Here is a 24873-nt window from a genome sequence, read left to right as displayed (position 1 = left end):
TAGCCTATCCGGGAATTTGAGTGTTTTCCTAGTGACCATCACTGAACTAACCGTCATCCATGCTTTGGGAATATATGAGCCTGGTTCTGGTTTCACCAAGTGCTTGCTAAAAAGGAGCCGTCTGTGTTATCGTAGGGTTTTTACCTTTGCAAATACAAAGCATCTCGAGGCAGCTATTGTGATTTGACACTATATAAAATTGAATTGAATAATTAATATGTACTAGTAATAACACATTTATGGATGACTGCACGTCCAGAAACACAGTTTACCCACAAGTGCTAGCAAAACATATGATAACTTCTGTTCCAAAACTAAAATTAAAAAGGCCTGCGTTTCAGGCTGTCAGCACGTGTTAGTAAGGTATGAGCTACAAAGTAATTTGACACGTTTTAGTACAATTTTTAGACACTCACATAAAGGCATTAGTGCAATTTTCGCTCGCAGATAGTGTTACTGTGCCTGCCAATCTGGATTACGTTCCATTGCTTGGAGTGTCTCTGAAACTGGAGTTTTGGAGATATAATACACTTTGAGAGCAAATAACGTTAAGAGTGAGATCCTTTCTCTTAGCCGATTTGTCATTCTGTCATATATTGGCTTTTTTTGCGCAAATAACCTTTTTAATCAAAATTCTGTCAAAAAGAATAATTTATGTTTTTATTGAAATGAATTGTTCTCCCAGACCAGTGTGACTACTTTAGAACAAGCAAAGGTGCCGGATTCATTATCACATTCACGGTGAGAGGAGCAAGATGTTTTGGCAGTGACTTTGCAGCCTTCAGGGGCGTCAGGTTTTGCGTGTGATTTCTCACGCACACAAATTAGGTGCGGATAAAGGTTTGTAAAGCAGTCGCACCTTCTTTCACTCGGCACCTCTGTGGGAGGTAAAGGAGAGCTGGGCTACCCACTGCTCTTTGTAGCGTCTTTTGCTCATTAGCTTCATGTCATTTGATACTGAGTGATAGCTCGCTTTGCTGAAAAGGTCCCCAAGATAAGGACCATGCATTTAATCTTTTCCTCTGCTCTGCAATCTTTCAGTAACAATGTGTGAGATGTGTCATCTGTGGGGACATCACCTTTTTCTAATGGCAGCACAGTGATGTTTTACTCCTCAAAGGTTAATATTTCTCCTCCGTTTAATAATCTGTGTTATGCAAGCTGCTTCACCGAATCCACTTATGCTTTGTTGACCTAATATACAAGCCACACAGCAGTAGAGTGATGCCAAGAAGACATTTTCAGAGCTTCAGCCTTCCTCTGTCTATTTGAGCTCTTTGGAAATAATCCATTTGGTGCACAGTTGTGACAGTGATGTGCATTAATCATCCTAATCTCTTCATCCACTGCCATCCAGGCCAATGTCTTACGACATAGATAAAACACAAACCAACATTGAAACTGTCAGTCTCATCCTGTCCTTGGAAAGTTGCAAAATATACCAAACTCCTATTGTTCAAGGAAAATCTCTGGATTTAAAATAAAATCCTTTGACTTGATATGGAACGACACTTCTTGTGGTTAAAAAGACTTAAAGAAAAAAAGAATTAATCATCGCAGGACTGCTCCAAAACCATATCACACCCTGACAGTAATTGCAGGCATACATGTCTATCTCACAAGCATAAATACAATCACACACACACATAGACAAACACACATGCTGCACAATGACCTGTATTATGAGTTGTAATTATGCTCTTTGTTGCTTTCCTGACTTGATGAAATCTGATCTCCGAGATGCGTACACCCTATTTGTTTGCAACGGTTGTTTTTGATTCCCACTGAATACTGTCATTATTTACCGAAATTACTGGCATTCAGGTTTTGTTGACAGCTTCTTGGGGGGGGGAGCAGAAGTCGAGGTTCCTCCTGCCTTTTACAGAATTACCAGTGATTTGTTTTATCCAATCTACTTAAGTGTTCAGCTGCAAATAACTAAACCTCTAGCGGTGATCAGTGTGTCTGGATGTGTACTGAGTTATGGAAATGACCGTAGCAATTGGGGAATGTTATTCTGTCTGTCTGAGTCCCACCACCACAGCCACCTCCCCCTCATCCCGATGTGAACAAATTCTCAGGCCTCTAGCAACAGACATTTTGAAACACTCAAAACAACAGTCCCATAGGAGGTTAACACCACTTACAATTAAGGTGTCACTTACCCCTGTGGTTTAACACTTTGTGTGTGTGTGTGTGTGTGTGTGTGTGTGTGTGTGTGTGTGTGTGTGTGTGTGTGTGTGTGTGTGTGTGTGCCTGCCCGCCTCCTAACAGTATCTTCGTGATCTACTAAATCTCCTCTGTAAATAAAGTCACAAGTGACAACTTGTGTTCTGTTTTATATGCAAATTCAGCCCAGCCCTTTGCATTTAAAGGAGATAAGGAAAGATTAAGCAAACCACACTGTCACTACATAAATGTGAGCGGAAGAGGCTACAGTGGCAAGTGAAACATGGGCATTCGCTCTTTTTTGTTAAGGCTGATGAGCCCCTATTTTGCACATCTTAGCAACCAATGTGCCTCCTCTTTTCTCTTCAATATGACTTCTATCATATGCTCTGCATCCTGCACCAAGTTAAATATCTGATTGATCAAATACTAATGTGATTCTGATCTACTGGTAATTCAAATGACTCTATACTGAATTGTTTGAAAGTCACAAATAATGGGTAACGGGCACAACTGCTGTCCAATATTGAAAGGGCTGAGACTACAAGATATCTTTGGTTAATATGTTTGTCACTGTGTCAGATTAGGCAATTATAGAGCCATAAACATTACCGACATTACTGAATACACACTGCTCCCCTACAGGGCTTTTTTTTATGATTTTATTTTGTCATTCTTTTATTTGCTGGAGATAATGACACGATTTGCTTGTAGACAACTGCTATGTTCTTGTTTTGAAAGTGTAGTTGCTGTCTTTTCCTATCACTGCCTGCTCTAAAGAGCGTCTGCGAGCTGGAAAGCTTCTTGCCTATAACAGGCTCTAGTTAGAGAAACCTTCCAGGTTGACCTGGTTCATGTGTTGCTACACCAAGAGCAAAACAAAGACTGCTGTCAGCTGTGGTAGAGCGTTGGCAGTCCGTGAATGGTCCAAATACCTGTAGAGTCGATGGAGGCAGTGTACAAAGTCTGTGGTACCAGTCTTTGGGCTAGTCTTGCTCGTGCTGCTGTCAAGCCATCAGCCAGTTGCTGAGTAGAGCGGAGTTATAACATTCAAAGAGCTGAAGTTGAGCTGGGTGTTAAAAACAATGGAACATGCAGCATGCAACACTGCAGCCACTGTCTGGGCTTTTCATGCTGTATTTTTTCTTTTTTGGATGTTTTGTTGTGCTTTTTTTCACACAGTTTTTTCTCCATTAAAATCCGCTGTAGCACTCTTTCCTTTTCCAGTCTAGTTGTCAACCAATCAAGCACAGTGTCATCCACATCCAGCATTATGCACTTGGGATTTTGGGGGACTGCATGGGAACATGTTAGCGTTAGGTGAAAACCCCTTTCTTTAGGCTTTTGCTGGGGAAAAGCTTATATGTCTTTGTGTATGCATATGCAAAGGAACATAATTGCAGGGCAATGAATTACATATATACAGCAGCTTTTATTGATTTTATGGGGACTGAGATTAAAGATAAAAAACCCCATCTACCATCATTTCTTAATCTCACTCATTAACAACTTATATCATAATTAAATTGTTAAAGCTTCCTTTTTATGGATAGCGCTGTATGATTGCATGATGGCAGGGACCTTAAATTTCCCACAGACATGTCATCTCCTTGAAATTGCTTTTCTGCTCTAGAGATGCTACTAGGTAATTTTTATTACGTGTGAAGAGCATTGATTCCCCATATTCCAGTGTTTGTTTGTTTTTACTAAGCTAGGTTAATCACTGACTCTGGTTATATAAAGACATTTTCACACATGCAATGCAGCTCTGGACTTCACTAGAGGTCACACAATGTAGCTGCATGTGAGAAAGAAAATGTCAGTTTGATACTCTCATGTATCATCTTTGTGATGTCTGTTGGACCCCTCGGGAGACTACACATTTAATTGTTTGTTTTGTTCTAGCAACATGAAGTGAACTATATCCTGTTGTGTGCTATATGTTAGAAATGACTACTTCAGATAGTGTACTATGCTTGGAGGATGTTCAGAGATATGATAGAAAATGTTATTTAATTGCTGAACAGTCTGGCTTATTGAAGCATAACTCAATTTTTTTAAATGATTTTAATTTATGGCATTTTTTAAGAGGAAATTTTTTTTTAAATCAAAGCTTAATATGCAAAATAGTCCGATGTTAAAAGTGTGTGTTTGCATATCTTAAGAAGCTGTTGCACCTGATCGATTTAATGGAAGAACAGCCCCAACAAGAGAGCTGTCAGCTGAAACGCTCAAAGGGTTGTACAACTCTTTTAAGATGGAAACCCAGCAGAGTGTGGCAAGAGATGCTGGTTGTTCCCAGTCAGGCAAAACGGGAAGATTACGAAAGGAAGATCTCAAAGCATCTGGACAGAAAACTCAAAGCAATATGTCCTGAAAATGGAAAATTGCACAACAAAAGAAATGAAAAGCAAATGGTCAGAAACAGGAGTCAGTGCCTGTGACAAAAACAGTGCTAACAACAGAAGAAAAAAAGGTTTTAGTGGGCCAAAGAGAAACAGTCATTGACTGTGATTTGATGAAGCACTATTCAGTGATGAATTACAGATCTGCGTTATCCAGAGAGTTGATGCTAGAGCTTTTAACTTGTGCTTTTCCAGTGAAATATATAAGATGCAAAGAAGAAGTAGCTAATTTCTCCTTTCAATTATATTATTGGGTTGCTTATATGGCTGGTAAAAGGGGAGAGATGGCAAGCGTGACCTCAAGGGATAAGGCATAACTGCTGGTTACCAAGGGGTTAGTGACAGCTCTGTGAATGAGGCTTCAGCAACCACGAGCAACCAGTTAGGGAATGCTAATTTTTCTGTAGTGACTGGTGGTTGCCAGGCGGTTGCAACTGGTCTGTAGGACTGTGTGACTGGAGAATTATGTTTTTTAAGGAGTAGACTCCATACCTCAAACAGTTTAGCCCATTATGAAAGAAAGTGCTAATTGTAATCTTTTTGTTGATTAGTTTTAAAGTTTGATCAAAGGCGTTCTCATATGCTCGCTTTACAAATGTGTGTCTCTTTAGAAACTATATTATTTCATTGTTTCCTTTTATGATGTATATGAATGCTTACTACAACAATAAGCTGCAGTCCAGAAAAAAATATTTTAAATCCATATGTTACTCATCTGTGTTTTGCTGTGATTACTTCCACTAAAGGAAACCGCAGTGTTATTATCTCAGCGATTGCATGTACTTCTGCAGAATGTACACCTCGATTTACCACAAGGGAGGGAATTATGTTTTGATTGCAGTTCTATAAGTGCATTGTAAACTGTGTGTGTTCAGTAGAGGAAGTTGTTTTATCTATTTCATTTGCAAATGCCCACATGCACATATATGCACGCATCTTGTTTGAGTGATGCAGTTAATGGCTTTCCCCAAACTGGTGTGGTTTATTGGAGATGCTTTCAAATAGGAGCTTTAATTCAGCACAGTTGGTACATAAACCTTTGTTTTTTGGTTCCCACTTTCCCTCAGGGACCCCTTCCATTCTTCTATTCCTGATTTCCCTCTCCTTCTCTCTGAACCCAAACTCGTTCCCTTTTTTTTTTTGCTCTCTGCTTCTCTGTCTGTCTTTCTCTCTTTGAGTCTCACACTGACTCCCACGTACACTTCTCCCTTGTGTCCAGTGAGTAAACGTGGAACCGTGTGAGCTTTCAGAAGGACTTTGAAATGAGACATAGCTAGGACATCAGAGGACCCTGACACTCTCAATGAAGCCTACTTGATTTATAAGTGAGCAGAGAGTGTTGCTGGTGGTGGTGGAGGGGGGGAAGTGTTTCCAGAGGCACACAAGGCCACAAGGTCCTCCATTAATACCTTGACCCCTGCTTCATGGGACCAACCACTGCACAGGAGAAGACAGGAGTAGAAGAATAGAGGGATAGGGGTACTTGGTGAAGGGGGTGGAGGGGTCTTTTTTACATAAGAAAGTCTGTTATTTACATTTTCACCACAGAGAAGACAGCACAAATGAGAAACCCTACCTCGATCATTTGTCAGTGGCCTGCTGTGTCCTGACTCTGACGTCTGTTACTTGTACCTGATCCCTCACTCAGACCTGTCTCTGCTCCCTGTTTTACGATTCTACTCACTGTTTTACTGTTCACCATCTAATTAGCTGTGTCTTAATACACATAAAAACACAGCACAGTCTTGGTGTTTACTGTCTGTTTGCCATGCTGTAAAAATGTGTGAGTTTGCTCATAAAAACTTGCCCACAGATAAGTCCTCACTTTCATTTAATGGGCAAGATCAAAGCGTTGATAACGAATAACAGATTATAGCCTTTGTATTGTGCAGCTGCATAAAAGTTAACACTGATAGACTTATTTAGTTTGGCTATACCAGACAATGCTTTTAATTGTGTTCTTTATTTTATGAAAAGCTTCATTTTAAGGAAGTTTGTGACTAAGCAAAACATTTACAGTGTTCACATTTTAACCAAATTACATTCTAGTGTTGTACTTATCCACCAAGTATCGGTGCAATATACAGGCATGGGAAAAAAGCACACAGATCTGAGGTTTTCACTAATAAAAATTATCTTATTATTATTTATTTACCATTGGTGTGAGGTGTTAATGCAGATTTGCTGTGGTTGCATGATTTATGCCCAGAGTGGCCAGACATTTCTACTTTGGTCTCATCTTTTCAAAAGACATTTTGTAGTTTCTTCAGACACAACTTTACCAACCTTAGCCGTGCTGCTTCTTTTTAGAGAAAAGAGGCTTTTTCCTGGCAACCCTCCTAAGCAAGCCATACTTATCTTTAACATTTAACAAGCTCAATGAGGCCTGTAAAGTCTAAGATCTAGTTCCTGGGTCTTTTGCAATTTCTCTAAGCATTGCACTGTCTGATCTAGCAGCACCTTGCATCTGCTTACCATAATTTCTATTGAAGCAGTAAAGGTGTGCTTAGTTTTTCACCTACAGCTGCATTTTAGCTTAGTTTTTTGTCAAATAATGTCAAAGTGCAGTGCATGTTGTTGTTCAGCTGAAGTATTTACCCAACTTTAACTTGTAAAGACCAGACAATGTTTTTTATTATGTCCTGACACATAAAACCTTAGAAATGAAGGAGGGTGTACTTTCTTTTTACCATGACGGTATACTATACATATACAGATAGGGATAAACAGAGACATAGAAATCCCTTCCCTTTGGAAAACCTTGTGTCATGCTGCTTTTATGTTGTGTGTAAGGCTATTCTATGTTTGCTTATTACGTCACCTACTGTGTGTTTGGCTTTTGCTCATGTATGTGCTTGCAATTGGAGTCCATAACATTGTTTTTTTTCTGTAGAGGTCGGTTTCATGTTGTTTGTGACAGGCCTGCCAGCTATATGCTAACTTGGCAGATGCATTAGGCTAACATTTAAAAGTCTTTTATTCTCTTCTAGTTCCATCTTTGGCTAGTTTATGTGGCCCCTCAACCAATTCATCAGAAAACCAGCCTTTTAGGGAAAGCCTGCCTCTTGATATAAGCATGCTGGAATTTATTGTTTTCTGTAAACATGCCTTATACATAATCTGTCTTCTCAATACACACTGCCAGTTGCCATAGGAACAAAGTAGGGTTTTCATAACACATGAAGGGCTAAGGCATGATGGGTCTCAGTCGCTCCTGTCACACAGTGAGTTTCAGGCCCAGCTCAGTATTTCTTTGGATTTTAGTGTAAGATAAAAATGTCTGTCTTCTTCTTATGATTCTAATGAAAAACACTCACCAGCTTTGTGGGGATCCATTGCAAATTATAAAGCAGCACAACAGGTTTTAAAGATGGGTCCCTTGTGTGTAGTAGGTGATTAAAGTCCAAAAAGGAGCTGAGGGAGCAACAAAGCACAAGAGACAAGAGGAAGAATGTGTAAAACGCTGTCTGACTCCATGTCCTCTCTTGTTACCGGATGTCCTTGTCCAGCAAACATGTATCCGCATAAACACTGCTGTCTCTAACACAAAAATATAAAAAGGCTCATGATGGAGGGTCGAGGATTATTACATACAGCTGGTTTCTGTCACTATATAGCCTAAGCACATCTTCTACTCTGTATCTTAACCCTTTCATATACTGCTAATATTCACGCCTACAAGCTTCTCCTGAAAAGGCAGCAAGTTATAAAGCTTAAAAATCATTTTTTTCTAATGTATGTAGCACCATTTCAGAACAATTTCCTGTATACAACCACTGAGAAAGCCTCATCAATGACTGGCTATCTGTGAACTATTGGGAATTTTTGATAATATTAAATATCAGTGTGTCAGTTTTGTCACAATCGACAGTTTTCAGCATAATTTTAAAGTTTTGATTATACTCTGACACACCAACAGCTTGACACATGACGGCCAAAGTTGTTGGCAGGGGCACATGCGCAGTTGGTGCGTTGTAAAGTCTCTACGATCGAGTCCACACAATCCCCCCAAAAATGGCAGACACGCAGACATCAACACGGATCCTCATATTCACCAACTAATGACAAAATGTATGTCACTTGGATTCAGTTGTAGTAAGTGATTTGCTTTATTTTGGTCTCTTACATAAATAAACTATATGGGCAAAAGTACTGGGCCACCTAGTCGTTACGACTACAGGAGATGCTCATTCATGGAAACTGGGGGTGAGCCTCAAAATTATATCACAATATTTCAAGAACATTTGCGATAATAGTATTTCTTACGATGTGGTCAGGGGTGGGGGTGCAGGCAGCAACATTTAAAGTGTGAGTAAATGAGCTTCTGTCACTGATGACTCACTGGCTATTTCAAAATGGGAATTTGTTGCCACATGGTGCCGGTAGCAGTAAGCAGTATAAAGCAGTAAACCTTATAGTGCAGTAGTAGTGACTCAACAATATATCTAGTGATACAGCAGAAGTCAAAAGTAGCACAGTTACTGTTTGCCCCAGACATTTTACGTAGTAAGTATAAGAATAACTGCTTAATGCTTTAGTTCAGCGGTCCCCAATCCCCGGCCCACGGAGTCGTTTGGTACCAGGCCGCGTGAGTTGAGGCTCGGGTGTGAAATTCATGGTTTTCAGGGTTTTTATCAGGTTTTAGCGTTATTTTTGAAATAGTTTTTAGCGGACATAAACCGGTCCGTGGCGCCAAAAAGTGTGGGGACCGCTGCTTTAGTTAAGTAACTAAAGTAACTTAACCTTGTGACTCGTCAGGAGCCTGTGCAATGTTTTCAATCATAACACTGAAAAATAATTCGTATCTTCGGTCAGACTTTTTAGCCAGCTGCTTAAAGCTGTGCTTTTTTACAATCTAACTGCATCAGTAATTTCCCTGCACTGGTTACTCTTCCTAAATGATGTCCACCTAGCAAGTGAAGCTAGTGATGCTTGGTTGAGTCATTTGTTTACTTTTGAGTCGCTCATCAGTAGCTCCTAGTGTGGCCTCCTTCATAGCCTGGTTGTAGTTGACAGTTTGTTTTTGCCTCAATTGTTGTTGATTCCACATTTAGAGGAAATTTTGCAAAGCATTGTCTGTTGGAGGTTGTTAAATTAGCTCACACACTGGGGGACTTAAACACTGAAGGTGATATGATACTTTTATATCATGTAAAAATTTATACCAGTATTATCACAGTCAGTATAATATGGCATAGCCCTTATGGAAAACCACACTATGAAGCTCCCAGCCCACAGGTTTAGTGCTGATGTTAATGCCAGACAAGGTTGTTGAGTCAGCATGACAACTTTTACATGCTGTGGGCCTGAACGTTTGGAGACTCTGTAACTTTACATGGTCTGCCGCTATGTGGCTTAGTAGCTGTGGCTCCTAAACTCTTCTGTTTCACAATAATACAGTTGATCATGGAAGCTCTACAAATGAAGAAATTTTATAGACTGGCTTATTGCAATGAAAGCATCCTGTTACAATACTTCAGTGGAATTCAGTGACCTTTTTAGAAAGACCTATTCTTTCACAAATGTTTCACAGCATTGTGTCTGCATAGCAGTGGAAGCTATTCGCTAATAATTTTGCCAAAATGAAGCTTGTATAACATGAAAACTCGTGGTGCTAGCACAGAGACCTGTAAACCCCAATTTATGTGTTTCAACACACGATCATTTACATGAACTAATTGGAATCTGAATTTCATAAATTTGACTTAAATTAGCATAGTACCAGTTTATTTAATCCTACTGATGTGTTCTGGTCTTTGAAATCTAGGACAAGTTATTGACCATTGCTGTTTGTGTGCTACAGTACAACATGCTATAAATCCGAACTGAAAACACTCAAATAATTTCTGTGTAAGTGTTCATGTAATTCATTTGTTTATTTTAAAGATTTCATGTAGTAAGTTAGATGTAATGGTATACTGTTGGAGTTTTTAAGTAAAGATTAAATTCTAACATTTTTCAAATCCTGCAGCACCTTTTCACAAAGATAGATTGGTTACATGTAAATGACACTGGAACATCCTTGACCGGTGTACTTGGTATGGTGTATAAAATACAAATAGGCATTATCAATATTTCTGAAGCTGCTGTACTTGACAATGCAGCTGTTAGATTTGAGGGAACGTTTTTTATTGACTTGTTTTGGGGCGATCGTGGCTCAAGAGTTGGCAGTTTGTCTTGTAATCAGAAGGTTGCCGGTTCGAGCCCCGGCTCGGACAGTCTCGGTCGTTGTGTCCTTGGGCAAGACACTTTACCCGTTGCCTACCGGTGGTGGTCAGAGGGCCCGGTGGCGCCAGTGTTTGGCAGCCTCGCCTCTGTCAGTGTGGCTACAATGTAGCTTGCCATCACCAGTGTGTGAATGGGTGGATGACTGATTGTGTAAAGCGCTTTGGGGTCCTTAGGGACTAGTAAAGCGCTATACAAATACAGGCCATTTACCATTTGTTTTCTCTAATAGTTTTTGTATTTCTAAAGAGCTCATGTAGTCAAGTAAATGGATGCAATGCTCAACAAACCTTTATCTCCTATATCCCTACAAAAAAAACTTGGAGTTGTTTTCCTGCATTAACAGTTAACTATTAACTGTCCCGACCGATCTGCGTCGGAACAAAATAGATAGTGTGATTAACAGCAATGATCAGGTTCATTGACAAGCCAAATGAGTGTAATAATAAACTAAACTAAACCTGCATGCTTGTTAGTCAACTGCTATAATCACTTTATGTGTGCCAAGCATTCAGTTAGATAAAAATGTAAAATGAGGTCGAGAACAAACACAATGAATATAACCTTTTAATGTTTTGGGTGTAAATTCAAAGAGTAATGCTTTAGAATGAGTCACAGTATAACTATATTTAGGTTTTGGGATGATTAATAACTTTAAGTCTCTATCAGTCTTGCACTCAAGTTCTCTTTTTGTTCCTAAACTGTTAAAAAATTTCGTAACTCAAGGTATAGGAGTTTTTAACTTGCATGAAGTTACTGTCCTGATGACTCATCTTACCCAACTTCTCATTTGTCTGAACCATTTTTAATACAAACAGGATATTAGCTTCTATCACTTATCCCACAATGAAGAAATAATTGGACTACAATTTAAATTGGGAGGGCTGATAACAGCGAGCAATGCTCTTTGACATCCACCCTGATATCCTCAATAGAGATTGATTTGTTTCATGTGGTATCTCTGCTAAGGTTATTATCTATGCAAATTGTGGATGCGATTAAGACCTTGGATCCTACCTCTTGTGTTTGAGCTTCCACCCTGCACGTAGGAAAGGTCTTTTTCCTTTGGTTGTGTAGCAACAACCACAACTATTACATTTGCATCCCCACCCTCGTACCACTGCCCACTTTAACTTGTCTGTGCACTTCATCACCAAGCAAACAGTGTGAGTTTGTCATTTTAAAACCCACACACTGAGAATTGGCAGGGAGACAGCTGTTGAAAGGATCCATCTTTGACAGTCAGATCGAAAGGAAAGGTAGATTAGCCCGCAGAAAAGAGAGAAATGGGACGTCTCTTGGGGCCGATCACTATCTCTGCGTTGATAAGAGAGCGAGTGCCTGAAGGCTGGCTTTCCTTCCCACCGCTTTTTGTGCCTTCCCCAGAGCAATTTGAGTCCAATTGTCCAGGATTATAGAAGCTGCTCCCTCTGGCATAGAAAGGTGGATCCCTGCAGGTGGAGACGGGGTGATGTAACTCTGTTTTGCAGTCAGCGGGGAAACCTGATAGAAATGGATGGTTAGGTGCTGTTTTCCAAGCCTCCCACCATGACTTTACTATAATCCCAGACAAGGAACTTGAGAAAGACATTTTATGAAAATCTCAACTTCCCAGTACTTTGAAAGACTTACAATCAGAGGTTTTTTTTATTTGTGTCATCCACATAGGCATGCCATTAACATTATGAATCAAATAATCTCAGTTCATTGAATGAATCATAAAAGAATAGTCCATCCAGATGGTCTCATTATCCAGGTTGTGTCTGTATGGTGGTTTTTTCTCCATAAAAATTCAAGGCATCTACGTTTTAGGGAACTTTCATCTTAGTCAGTGGTCAGGTTGGTGAGTCACCGGCCTTGAGGCTGTTTTTTTGACAGACTGAGTATCTTCACAGGCAGTAGTCCCGTCACTAATGCATTCCACACGCTCTGTGTCTCATCCAAAGGAGAATTTAGTCAGTGTTTCATTAACAATCACTGAGTAATTTGGCAGACGTACACAGGTTCTCTTGAGTAAACCATTCTCACTGAAAATGTGTCCCTACCTTCATTTTATTGGAAATGTAAGTTTCTCTGCTGTGTCAGAGACTCTTGATGGCAGTTGCTTATCATTGGTAAATGGTAAATGGTAAATGGCCTGTATTTATATAGCGCTTTATTAGTCCCTAAGGACCCCAAAGCGCTTTACATATCCAGTCATCCACCCATTCACACACACATTCACACACTGGTGATGGCAAGCTACATTGTAGCCACAGCCACCCTGGGGTGCACTGACAGAGGCGAGGCTGCCGGACACTGGCGCCACCGGGCCCTCTGACCACCACCAGTAGGCAACGGGTGAAGTGTCTTGCCCAAGGACACAATGACCGAGACTGTCCGAGCCGGGGCTCGAACCGGCAACCTTCCAATTACAAGGCGAACTCCTAACTCTTGAGCCACGATCGCCCCATCATTGACCTAGATTGGATTATAGTGAAGGCAAAGGACTGGTATACTACACACAACAGCACAGAAATGCAACTGACTGGTGTTTTTATGTTTTTAAGGAAAATTGTGACTTCCAGTTAAAATTTTAATCTGTTCTCTATTTATATGTATGTATGCATGCACAATGTTAGAATAAAGAATTCTAGCAGAATACTAAATAATATAATTCTTTCTTCTTTTGCAAGCCATATATACTGAACGGTTCATACAGGCTGGATAGTGCTAACAGTTTAAAAATAGTGCTAGCAGTTTTATCTGCTTCATGCGGCTTCTGCTGATGTAATGTTATCGTATCAAAAATAACTGAGCCCAGTGATAAAATTCCTTGAAAAGTTATATCGTGGCAAAGTTAACTCAGTCTTATCACAGAGCCCGTCTGTATCTGCTTATCCTCTAAGATGCTTTGCTGACAAGGCAGAAGTATGGTATGCTGAGGTGATTCTGCCCCTCGCCCTTTGCCCATATGTTTTGTATTTACGCCCTAGGAGGTGCCATGCTCAGCAGCGCGGTGGTGGAAGGGGATAAAGCAGGCCTCTCTGGCCCAAATGACGCATGACATGGTGCTGCGCCCCGGGCCCTTATTTATGGCTTCCCATGTCAGCAGAGGCTTGCTCCCCTGGGGAGCCCCACAGCCGTTATCCGCTAACTTAGCTCAGCCAGTCCTCAGGGCTAATATCACGCCTGGAAGATGCACAAAGGGAAACACTATCCACTCCCGGAATTCAGATCAGCATAATGTGGAAGCATGCACATGTGACCGAGTCGTACGGAGAAATCAAATTGAATTCCTCATAGAGAAGGTTTTTTTTAGCTGTCACATCACAATTGCTACACTGTTGGAAAGAAGCAAACCCACATACATGAAGTGCTACTTCAGAGGAATTAACGTCATATCAGGCTGAAGCTAGGCCACTGCCAGGCACACACTGCCTCTTTTATTCATGCCTCTGATGTGGGAAAGGATGTGAAATCTGGAGAGAGAGTGAGGAAGAGGTTTGGTGTGTGGATCTGAATACATTTTCTCTGTAGTTACTCAAGAATCCATGTACATATCACACCGCATTAACAAATAGAAGCATACACTGCCAGCCCTCATGCACACACAGGTGTTCTGCACGAGCTGTCCCGGAATGTTCCAGTGATCCCTGTCCAGGGTTTTGATGTGGGTAGAGGAAAAAGGAAAGAATTTAGCGGAAAACGAAAGCCAAGGGATGAGATGAAGCCGAGGAGTAGATGGCAGATATTTAAGAAAAAGAGAAGAGAGGGTCTGCAAAGTATATCTGACAGAATTTATTGGAGATCAGAGGAAGGTTTGACGTGATGACATGATGGTAACAACAGGGTTAACAAAGGACAAAAAAAGATGGCTGGGGTTTTCTCTTCCCGGGTATCTCATATTTCTTTCTGCTTTGAGGAATGAGCGCAAAAAAAGGGAGCACTGTCAAGGTTTTATGTGGCCTTTTGAAAACAGAACAAACCCTCTACAGAACAATATATCCAGCCTCAGAACTTCTCCGACATGAGCGCACTCATTTTCTCAACTTCCCAGGTCCTCCCTGTAAAACACCCTGTTTGATATCCACTCTGGTCATTGTTTAGTCTAGTGGATATCCCTTAGATCATCTTCATCAGCAGCTGTCCTGCATCCCCTTTATGTTCTTTGCGTCCCCATCTCATAGCAGCCCCAGAACAGTCACCTGTCGTCAATTTTGAAGCATTACTAAGATTGGGCATGTTTTTTTGTGGGATGAGAGGATGAAGGGTTATTGCACTATTGAACAAACAAAAGCGAACAGTTTGAGTTACAGTTCGTCCACCCCATCGCAGTCTCAAGTTCTTCAATGAAACTGGAAGTGCTTGTGTAACAATGCTGTGGTTTGTGTATAACAGGGGTGTGTGTAGTGGTACTTGGTAGAAGTGAGGAAGTGTGTCTTGGCTAATATTGTTCCTGTAAGCGATGCAGCGCTCCAATTTCTGCCCATAATTATTATTATTTGTCGAGCAGCTCATGAATGATTTCAGTTTTGGTTTCATTTCAGGTTAGTCTCTCACGCTTAATGGGTTTTATTTTGGTATGCATGTTGGCGTAGCAGCTTGGGGTGGATTGTAGTCTTAAGAACAGGAAGAATTTGTGTTTTTTCCTTTTAAATGACACATGGTTTAGACCAGGGGTCCCCAATCCCAGTCCACGAGGGCCGGTGTCCCTGCAGGTTTTAGATGCGTCCTTGATCCATCACAGCTGATTTAAATGGATAAATTACCTTCTCAACATGTCTTGAAGTTCTCCAGAGGCATGATAATGAGCTAATCATGTGATTCAGGTGTGTTGACCCAGGGTGAGATCTAAAACCTGCAGGGACACAGGCCCTCGTGGACTGGGATTGGAGACCCCTGGTTTAGATAATGAAGCCTGATCAAAGTGAGAATGGGAGTGTGGTGGGGTGTGGTTTGTGGCTCAGCTGCAGGGGAGGGGTGGTTGACTCTGATTCTCATAGAATGGACTTGAGATTAGAAAAGGGTTATTTGTGCTGGACTGCACAGAACCAGAACAAAGCCTTTTCTTGGTTAAAAGGGAGACACAGATGTATCTAGGAAACATAAAAGAATACATACAAAAAGAGGACGTGTATTTAGTCAAAATAATTCTGGCCGCAACAAAAAAAGCAATTACAAAGAAGTGGTTACATCCAGATCCTCCCACCCAGCAGGATTGGATCAGTATTGTAGAGGATATCTCAGAGATGGAAAAAATAACACTCAACATTAGACTGATGGGAGGTAAATACGACAGACTATGGAGGAAGTGGAAAACATTCAGAAGTGACACAAATGAAATAACATAATAGGTTTTCTTTTTTTTTTCTGCAATGTGATAAATGGAGAAAGATATGTAAACTCCAGACTCTGTTTGTTTATATGTATGTCTGTTTGTTATTTTCTTTACTGTATGTCCACAATGATAAAATAACCTAATAAAAATCAAAGTAAAAAAAAAAAAAAAAAAAAAAAAAAAGAGATTAGAAAAGGGTTATTTGTGCTGGACTGCACAGAACCAGAACAAAGCCTTTTCTTGGTTAAAAGGGAGACACTTCAGTACTCTGTGGATTATCTCAGAGTGTACTGATGACTGGACTGTCATCTTGCCTTCTGTAGAGCATAAACAGGATCTTATCTGATAACCCAACAGAATGAAAAAAACTAGGCAAATGTTTTCTTTCAGAATACGTGCAGAAAGCAAACATGCAAGACTGAATGATATGCTGGTGGTCTTCACCTAATTGGGGCCTCCTTGGTGTCTTTGATGGCTGCTAAAGGTCAGAGAATGAAGTGATGGAGATTCAAAGTCTGAAAACGCTGATCCCTGGTTCTCAGCATTCTGCTGTGTCTTCTCTTTGTTCCCCAGATTGTCTATATTGCTTCTCTGAAACTCAGTTGTCTAGTAGTGAGAGCTGATACAGGGGTCTGATTTGTCAGGGTCAATGTGATCCAACGATCCATCAGATCTGACATGCTGATGCGGTAGACTCCTCTGGGACTTGAACTTTGTTTGGCTAAGCCGCTGATGGAAGCGTAGCCTCTGTCGGTGAAGCTATTAAGAGCGCAGCAGGCCCAGAAAAATGAGCCACCCTTGTCACTCCACATCAGGAGCTCAGCCACGGTTACAGATCCTCCTCAGACCTGTCACATTCAACCAGTGTTTGTCTAAGCCTTTGAACTCGGGACTGCTAGATAGATAGATGGATGAGCTCACGTGTGAAGTGCTTTTGGGGTTCTTCAGGTTGGCTACCAGGCTTGCATTAATGATGGGTGCTGGCTTGTTATCTAAAGCTAGAGCAAATAAAGAGGAATAACTGGAATAACTGGAGTGGTTTCCCTGTAGATTCGACAAACTGTGCTTCAAACGTCCAAACATTTGAAGAACACCCGAATGGAAATACACACACAATGCACAGGATGTTTAGTAATTGCAGAAAGTACACAGGAGACACCAGTGTTTTACATCTCTATGACTGTGAGGTAAAAAGAGTATAATGCTGTTTTCTTGGGATTGATAACTTACCCAGTTAGCCAATGTCATAAATAAATATATGATTAAAACTCTTTAAGCTCTTTTTCAAACCATCTTATAACATCTTACCAGCCAAAAATTGATATGACACAACAAACAGTTACCAGGCACCAATGCAGTATGTGTCCTCTGATTTGCAGATCAGCCCAACCCAACTGAAGTTGGGCTGATCCGTGCATCATTACTAGAATTGTACATGCTATAACAAAAGGTAAACTTGTATGTAGAACTTCATGCTTGTTACTTCCTGCTGGGGGGCTCTGTGTCAGCACGTTGCTTTTGCAAAAACTGTGATCTTGTTTTTGGCTTTTGTTTGTTTGTTTTAAAGTTGGCTACACATGGCATATTAAACATTTCATATGTGAGGTTCGGCTCGGGTCCAAGGGATGAAAATTTCCTCATCATGTTTTTTTTTTATTTCTGACACTACATTCCTGAATATATAGGCACCGTTGTCCATTTGTCCAAGCAGACCAGGGCATAGTTTAATAACAACAGCTAATAGTTTGTGTTGTCCATGATCATATGTAATCCTGTTCTTATGCTATACTCAGAAATGCTTGTCAGGGGATCTCACCGTTTCAGACAAACTGCCTTTCCCACACCTTTTTGTTTTTGGATTTAGACCTGGCTCTAACTTTCTCAAACTCACAACCAAATATTTACACCACTGAAGCTATTGCGAGGTATGTGGGAGTGGGAAAGCAGACAGAGACTTAAGAGGATATTAAACAATTTTCTAGTTAGTTAGTTTTAAGCTTCAAATTCAAAAATCATTGCTGTCCTCTTCCATTTGTCAACGGCTTGGGGCACAGCATCCTCCTCATTGTCTCCTCACCCGCCTCTCACTGTCTCTTTGCTCCATGGCAGAGATGGAACACCTCCACCTTGCGTTTCCCGGCCTCAGACTAAACACACTCTCCTTGTGTTGATGCATCAGTGTAGCGACTGACTCTAACGATGGTCAACTTATCACATTAGAAAAATAATGATTTCACTGGCTGCCATTCCCACAGATAGGCCCAGTGTTTGTCTTAGGCTCCGTGTCCTTCACTGTGCTGCTGTGCCTTATGCCTGCCTGTCGTATATCAGCAACGCTGCCACTGTCAAGCCCCCTGATTTATGGCTGTTTATCTCTAGCCCCTACCCCACCACCAGCACCCCTCCCACTCCAACAGATGGTCTCTAGCTATTTACTCAGGGAGAAAATGGTCCCAATCTGGTTGCTTAAATACAACAAAAAAGAAGTTTATGGGAAGGCTGATTTCAAGTTATTTGTCATGTGAGAAAACAGGATATCTGCCCCTGTTTTTGTGATCAGGAATGATACTGATAATATCTGCTAGATGAATCTGACTGGTTACCTTCTTATCTTGATGACTTCCCACTTCAGTATGTGGACAACCTTGACCATTGTAAAATGACATGTAACTGCATATTTATAAAACAAATCATCACAAGCATTACAGCAGCGTTCCCCTTGTATCATCTGTGGTTATTAAAAGTGTAATTGTGAAAAAATCCCATCATCTGTCATGTTCTGGGCGGTTTTCGCCTTAAATCTCTTCAAGTATACTCTACCTCTAAATCTTTGTTGGCTGTCAGATGCTCACAGAGTAAAAAAAACACACATAGCCCAACCCGAACCATAAATTATCTGCTACAGACTCAGAAGGGCTTCACTTGATTTCTGTGTCTCTGGAGAAAGGGCCTATAAGTAGTAACTCAGCAGTATCAATTTTTTACATCAGTTCAGCTATTAGCGTTGTAGATTTTTTAGTACCTGTACGCATCACAGATTTTTTTCCCCTCAATTTGATGGATACAAACCAGATTTTGACCCTTGCACCTGTCAGTCATAAATTACAGTTCCTGGTTTATGTTTCTCATAGTTTGAAGTGAAACACTTTTAAAATTATTTTGGACACAAGCACACAGATAATAGTTTGTAACAGCCTTCTGGGCATATTGCATTCCATGGAGACATAGTGATATGGCATGTACTGGGATTCATATTTTCTCAGGATTAAAGCATGATTAATGTTTCCTCTCGCTTGCATATGGCTTAAATACAAATGGGTATTCACATGGAGATGTCTCTGTCTGTCTATTCTGGACTATCAGAGAAAATGCCTCTCAGTCAGATATCCTTGTGAGGAGAATGGCTAATTTATTATGAGAATAAAGTACTGAGTGACGTTGGTGGGCTTCATAATGAGGTAAACTCAGCCAGTCATCACATCTCACTCATCTAGAGCGCAAAACCACTTGTGTCTTATCTCGACTCTGATTAACCAGTGATGAAGTGTAACGGGTCCTGGCTAGCTTAGGCCACTGTCATAGCAGATGTGTGTTGAATAATAAAGTGAAACTGTTGGGATTTTTCCTCTTTGTTACAATGAGTTTTTATAGTATGTTAAAGTATATGAAAGAAGTGTAACTGGATACACTGGGTGATGAAATTTGCTGAATTATCAGGGACATTAAAATTGCCTTTCAAGTTTTACTCAAGTGTAACTGAGCTATAAGGTGGTGGAGTGAGTCAGCTGACTTCCATCCCATTTGGTTTTGTTGTGTTTGGCCTGTCTTTATATTTCTTTTCATTTTAGGTATGTAAATCTAATTATATAAAACTAATTCAGTTTTAATTGTCTTTCTTCATCTCTCCAGCACCATCACAGATAATTGCTCAGAGACAAAACAGTAGAACAAGTTCCTCCTCAAACAGATAATATGTGTACTTTTAGACACAAAGTGTTAGTATCTCCAACAGTGATCACTCGTGTAGACATATAGATTGATATTTTTTCCTTAGGCAGTGTTACTAGAAAGCATAGCATGCATTTTCATTACTATGCAGATGATATCCAGCTTTATCTATATGTGAAGCCAGAAAACAGACCAATTTGTTTAATTACAGGCAGGTCTTAAAGACATAAAGACCTGGATGATCTATGATTTCCTGCTTCTAAATTCATATAAAACAGAGGTTATTGTACTAGGCCCAAGAAACACGATATCTAACCATATTACTTGGTCTGGATGGCATAAACTTGAGGAATTTCTCACATTCCTCTGTGAGGAATCTTGGAGTTGTTTTTTGACTAGGATATGTGCTTCAATGCACATATTGCACAAGTATGTAGGGCTGCTTTCTTCCATTTGCGCAACATCTCTAACATTAGAAACATCCTGTCCCTCTGTGATGCTGAGAAACATTATGTTTATGGATTTATCATTTCTAAACTGGACTACTGTATCCCTGAAAAGCTTTAAGTTGATCCAAAATGCTGTAGTGAGAGTACTGACAGACTAGAAAGAGAGAGGATATTTCTCCCATATTGGCTTCTCTTCACTGGCTCCCTGTTAAATCCAGAATTAAATTTAAAATCATTCTGCTCACATACAAGTCTTGAAAGTCTTTCACTCACAGACTGCTAGTTTACTTGTGTCTCCTTGGAAAAGTAAAATGAGATTTCAGGTCCCACTCCCAGGTCAGCTCCCAGTTTGGATTCACGAGATGGATACCCTCTCTACTTTTAAGATTATCCTTAAAACCTTCCTTTTTGATATAACGTATTGTTAGGGCTGGATCAGGTGACCCTGTAGATATCTGCCCCTTCCTGAGCCAGAGCCTGATTCTGCTGGAGTTGTCTTCCTGTTAAAAGGGAGTTTTTCTTTCCCACTGTCGCCAAGTGCTTCCTCGTTATGGGGTCATTTGTGTTGATACCAGTGGTATTAGTTCTGCTGTTGGATATATTCCCCACCTACCCTGTATCCTCAATCTGTATCAAGAGGAACAAAAGTGCTAAACACATCCAAGATGAAGGTTAAGAATAATGGAAGGATCTATGATTTTTCCTTCACACTTGTCAAGATCAGGTAGAACAGTTCATATTGGGACATGTAAACAGCTGTTATATCAAACTGTGGTCAGTGGTTGTAAAGTTTTAATGTCACAGTACAAATGTTAAGAAAACACTGGTGAAAAAACTCGCTTGTTGTTGTTGTTGCCTTCCAGGCCCAAGTTGCATTGTGTGTGTGTGTGTGTGTGTGTGTGTGTGTCTATGCTGCACCCCTTGACTCCCACACATGTTGTATATGTTATGATAGCAGGCGGGACCCTTCTCACTTTGCTAGCAGCCCCTCGAGCTGCCACAGGCAGGCAATGAGCAGGAAGGAAATGACTTCATGGGATTTTTGGTCCAAGTTTGAAAATATAGATAGCATGTAGTGCCGTTTTTTAATGACATCGCATCGGATTGCTTCAAGTGGCTGGTTGTGATTATGAGCTAAATGTGGCAGACACGGTAAATTCTAAGATAAATACTCTGCCGAGCACATGAGGCTGCACTACAGTTTTCTTTCTCGGCCACAAATTAACCCTAATTAAGTCATTACACAATTAACAATAAAAATGTTACATACACACTTGTCTGTCTTTAGTGTGTTTTTTAGGCTAGACTGATTGGATTTTTCTGCGCACTGTGCGCTGAAAACTTTATGATTTATTCCGACCTGCTGCTTTTGTTTAGCTACGGTCGCCACGAATACAGATGTCACTCTGGATTGACGTAGGAAAATGCGGAGCAGCCAAAACATAAAGTGGAAATGTTAACCCAATAACGCTAGATAAACAGTGAGAGGAGAGAGGCCAAAGACAACAGAGAGTGAAGGGAAAGTGTCCTGCTGGCATCAGGTTTCCCAGACTAAGTGTTATTTGAAAAGCAGCTGAAGGGTGACACTCACTCTCTTCCCACCCAAATCTCCCTTCCTTTTCTTCCCTCCCTCCCCACTCACTCGACCATCTGTTGTTCCTTCTCTTCTCAGGCTGCTCTAAGTGCCTTGAAACAGCTGTCGGAGCAGGGACTGGACCCAGTGGATGGCCCCATCAAGGTACAGTAAGACCTGAATGATGCCCACATGGCTGCTGGGTTTATTAACCAGCTCCAGCCAGTGATGGTGGGCTTAGATCAGCTCCGTGTACACCCACGCACACACGTCCATCACTTCCGCTCGACATTTTTCTTCCATAGGAAAGCAGCGGTAGGCGTATTGCATTTACATGCACTACGTTCCTGTCAGTGCCGAATACTTTGCATGATCGCTATCACTATTAAGGCTCAGTCATGACAGACACAGGGGCTTCCCTTCATTCATTCTTTCCTCCACGATGAGGAAGGGAGGGAAGGAAGGAGGAAGGCCGACAACGGAGAATCAAGTGGGAAAGCAGGAGCACCGCAGGGGGGTTTTTGGAAACCGGGGAGGAAATTACTGTCAAGCGCCTGTGGTGTATTTTCATAGTAGGTGTGCCCTGGAAGAAAAAAAAGAAGAAGAAGGAGAAGAAGAAGAAAAACAAAGGTTTTTTACAGCCCCGTGTCTCCTTTAGAAGAAAAAAAGGGGAAAGGAACAAAAGGGAGGAAAAACAACTGCAGTGTTGCAACAGCTTTATTTACGTCACCAACAGAAATGAGGAGCAAATATGGCAGCAATTACTCTTTCACCTGAGCAGTTAATCACTCCTTTCTCTTTCCAGTCTTTCCCCTTGTGGTCCTCAGACTCATTAAGTCACCCATACTTTTCTATTAGCACATTCTCAGTTGTTGTTTTCAGATGGTTGCTGTTGCCAAGATGAAAACACAAAGCAGTACAAATTTGAACCTACTGTCTTATCATTGTCAGTGCTATCACAGATGATTATGTCCTCCTAATAAAACAGCCCGAGAACAGGAGCCACAGCTGATCAGTTAGTGTGAAACAGACTGAGGTCAAGGGCTTGATAAGTGTCTTGACTCATAGCTGAAGCACTTTCAGTCTGTCTGCTTGGACGTTCTTTTACAACAACAATCACCTGTTTTTCTTTTTGACAAAGTATTACTCATTAAAGACTGATGGAATCTTTTCATGAGAAACCCGTAGAGTAAACTTCCCAGTACAGGAGTAATTATTGGCAGCATTCCCCTCCTAACTCAAAGTTTCACTTTTCGTTTCAGACCACTGAACCATGTGGGAGGGAGGACGGACATTAAACAGACTAACTCAGGCACCACCACTCAGGTCTGCAAGGATTCAAAGGCTGTCGTCTAGGAGCTGACAACCCCCCGAACCTCTCCTTCAACATACACACTCCCAACCCCGCCTCCTATAACCCTGATCCCACATAACCTCCAGCCACCACCCGCAGTCCCCACCCTACCCTCTCTACCCCTCACGATCGCCACTGTATCCTGCAAAACCTGTCAACATGCAATAGGGTGGATGTGCACCGAGAAATGACCGACTAAAACACCATTACCCGAGTCTATGTGAAGACAACGCTATCTTAACACGTTTATTGATGATTTCAGTCAAAATTTAGAGGACAAGATAAATGAATAAATACAATACAAGCTAATGATAAATGCATGGTACTGTGTAAAATCAAGGGAAGTCCAAAGCGATACCCTGCATAGACAATTTTCCCTTTGGATAGATGTTGGTATGGTTAAAACAAATAATGTACATCATGCCATTGAAATACAAAAGAAACACATTAGGGGAGAAAACCAACTTCCATACAGTAGCTTTTCTTTTCTTTTTCTTCGGGGGTTTTATATTTCCTTTTAATTTTTTATTTTGTTTTTTATTTGATCTTATTTGATTTTATCAATCTAACAATGCTTGAGTACTGTATTTAAAATTAACCAATGCCAGTGCTGTGAAAGTTGTAGTTGTTGTCTTCATATATAGTCACCCAGCTTACCTTGTATGCTGACATAAAAAAAGAGTTGATCTATCTATATGGATGTGTATGACTTTGCAAGAGTATCATATTCCAAAAAATAACACAGAAAAGTTTTTTTCATGTGGACAAAAAGGACAAAACTGGTGTTAGCAGTAATCAGTAGAAGTGTTGACCCCCCAGGAGGAAAGGTTGGGTTAACCTTTTCACATCCTGAGGGGGCCTACCTGTTTTAACATGACCCCGCACTGGCATAGCATCACTGGAGCATCACCTGATCAACGGCGGTGAATGGGCCGCCCCATGTGTACTTTTTAGGTCATAAAATAGGCCAGTTCTCCTCAACAGTGGCTAGGTTTTTCATTTTTTTGCACACATCCTCCAGTGCCAGTAAGCTTTCAGAATAACTCCAGAGAGGGTTTTTTTGTACGGTCTGCATGAAAAGTTCTCTCCATTCCAGTGATTTTATGTCAGTGGATCGTCCCCCCTTCCTCCCCCCTCCGCCCCACAGTTTTGTCGATCACATCTACACCCATTGTGTGTGTTGTATTGACCCACCAAGGCATCAACTGGGTGCTTTTAATGCCTGCATTCTGGAGTGCAGCTTTTGATTGAAGAGAGCCTGTAGCTCTAACCTGCAGGCTCTCTCTCCCTAAAGGCCACTTTGGATCACTTTGTCCACTGACATTGAGGATGTGTCTTCTTCTTCGCTGTGAGTGCGATGTGTAATAAGGCTGTGTCTGTTACTGAAATGCAGTAAAAACACCTCAGTTCATGTGGAAAAAAACTGTTTC

The 24873-nt window shown here is 40.9% G+C and overlaps 1 protein-coding gene across 2 annotated transcripts in view; it reads left to right on the top strand.

The window, feature by feature from the left end:
* stau2 (staufen double-stranded RNA binding protein 2) overlaps nt 1-24873 on the top strand; it is a 106915-nt gene extending 82042 nt beyond the window's left edge. Inside the window, exons 14-15 of one of the 2 annotated variants that reach the window (XM_085468508.1) lie at nt 22189-22259; nt 23352-24873. In XM_085468508.1, coding sequence (XP_085324634.1) covers nt 22189-22259; nt 23352-23445 — 165 coding nt within the window. In that variant the 3' untranslated portion in view covers nt 23446-24873. The remainder of the gene's footprint in view (nt 1-22188; nt 22260-23351) is intronic. The other variant, XM_085468507.1, reaches the window with a different exon arrangement.

This window comes from Copadichromis virginalis, linkage group LG9 (genome assembly GCF_057382275.1).
Source record: "Copadichromis virginalis isolate Kocher_CV1m ecotype Utaka linkage group LG9, C_Virginalis_male_GT1.1, whole genome shotgun sequence".
Lineage (NCBI taxonomy): Eukaryota > Metazoa > Chordata > Actinopteri > Cichliformes > Cichlidae > Copadichromis > Copadichromis virginalis.
This window is presented reverse-complemented; position numbering and strand designations above follow the sequence as displayed.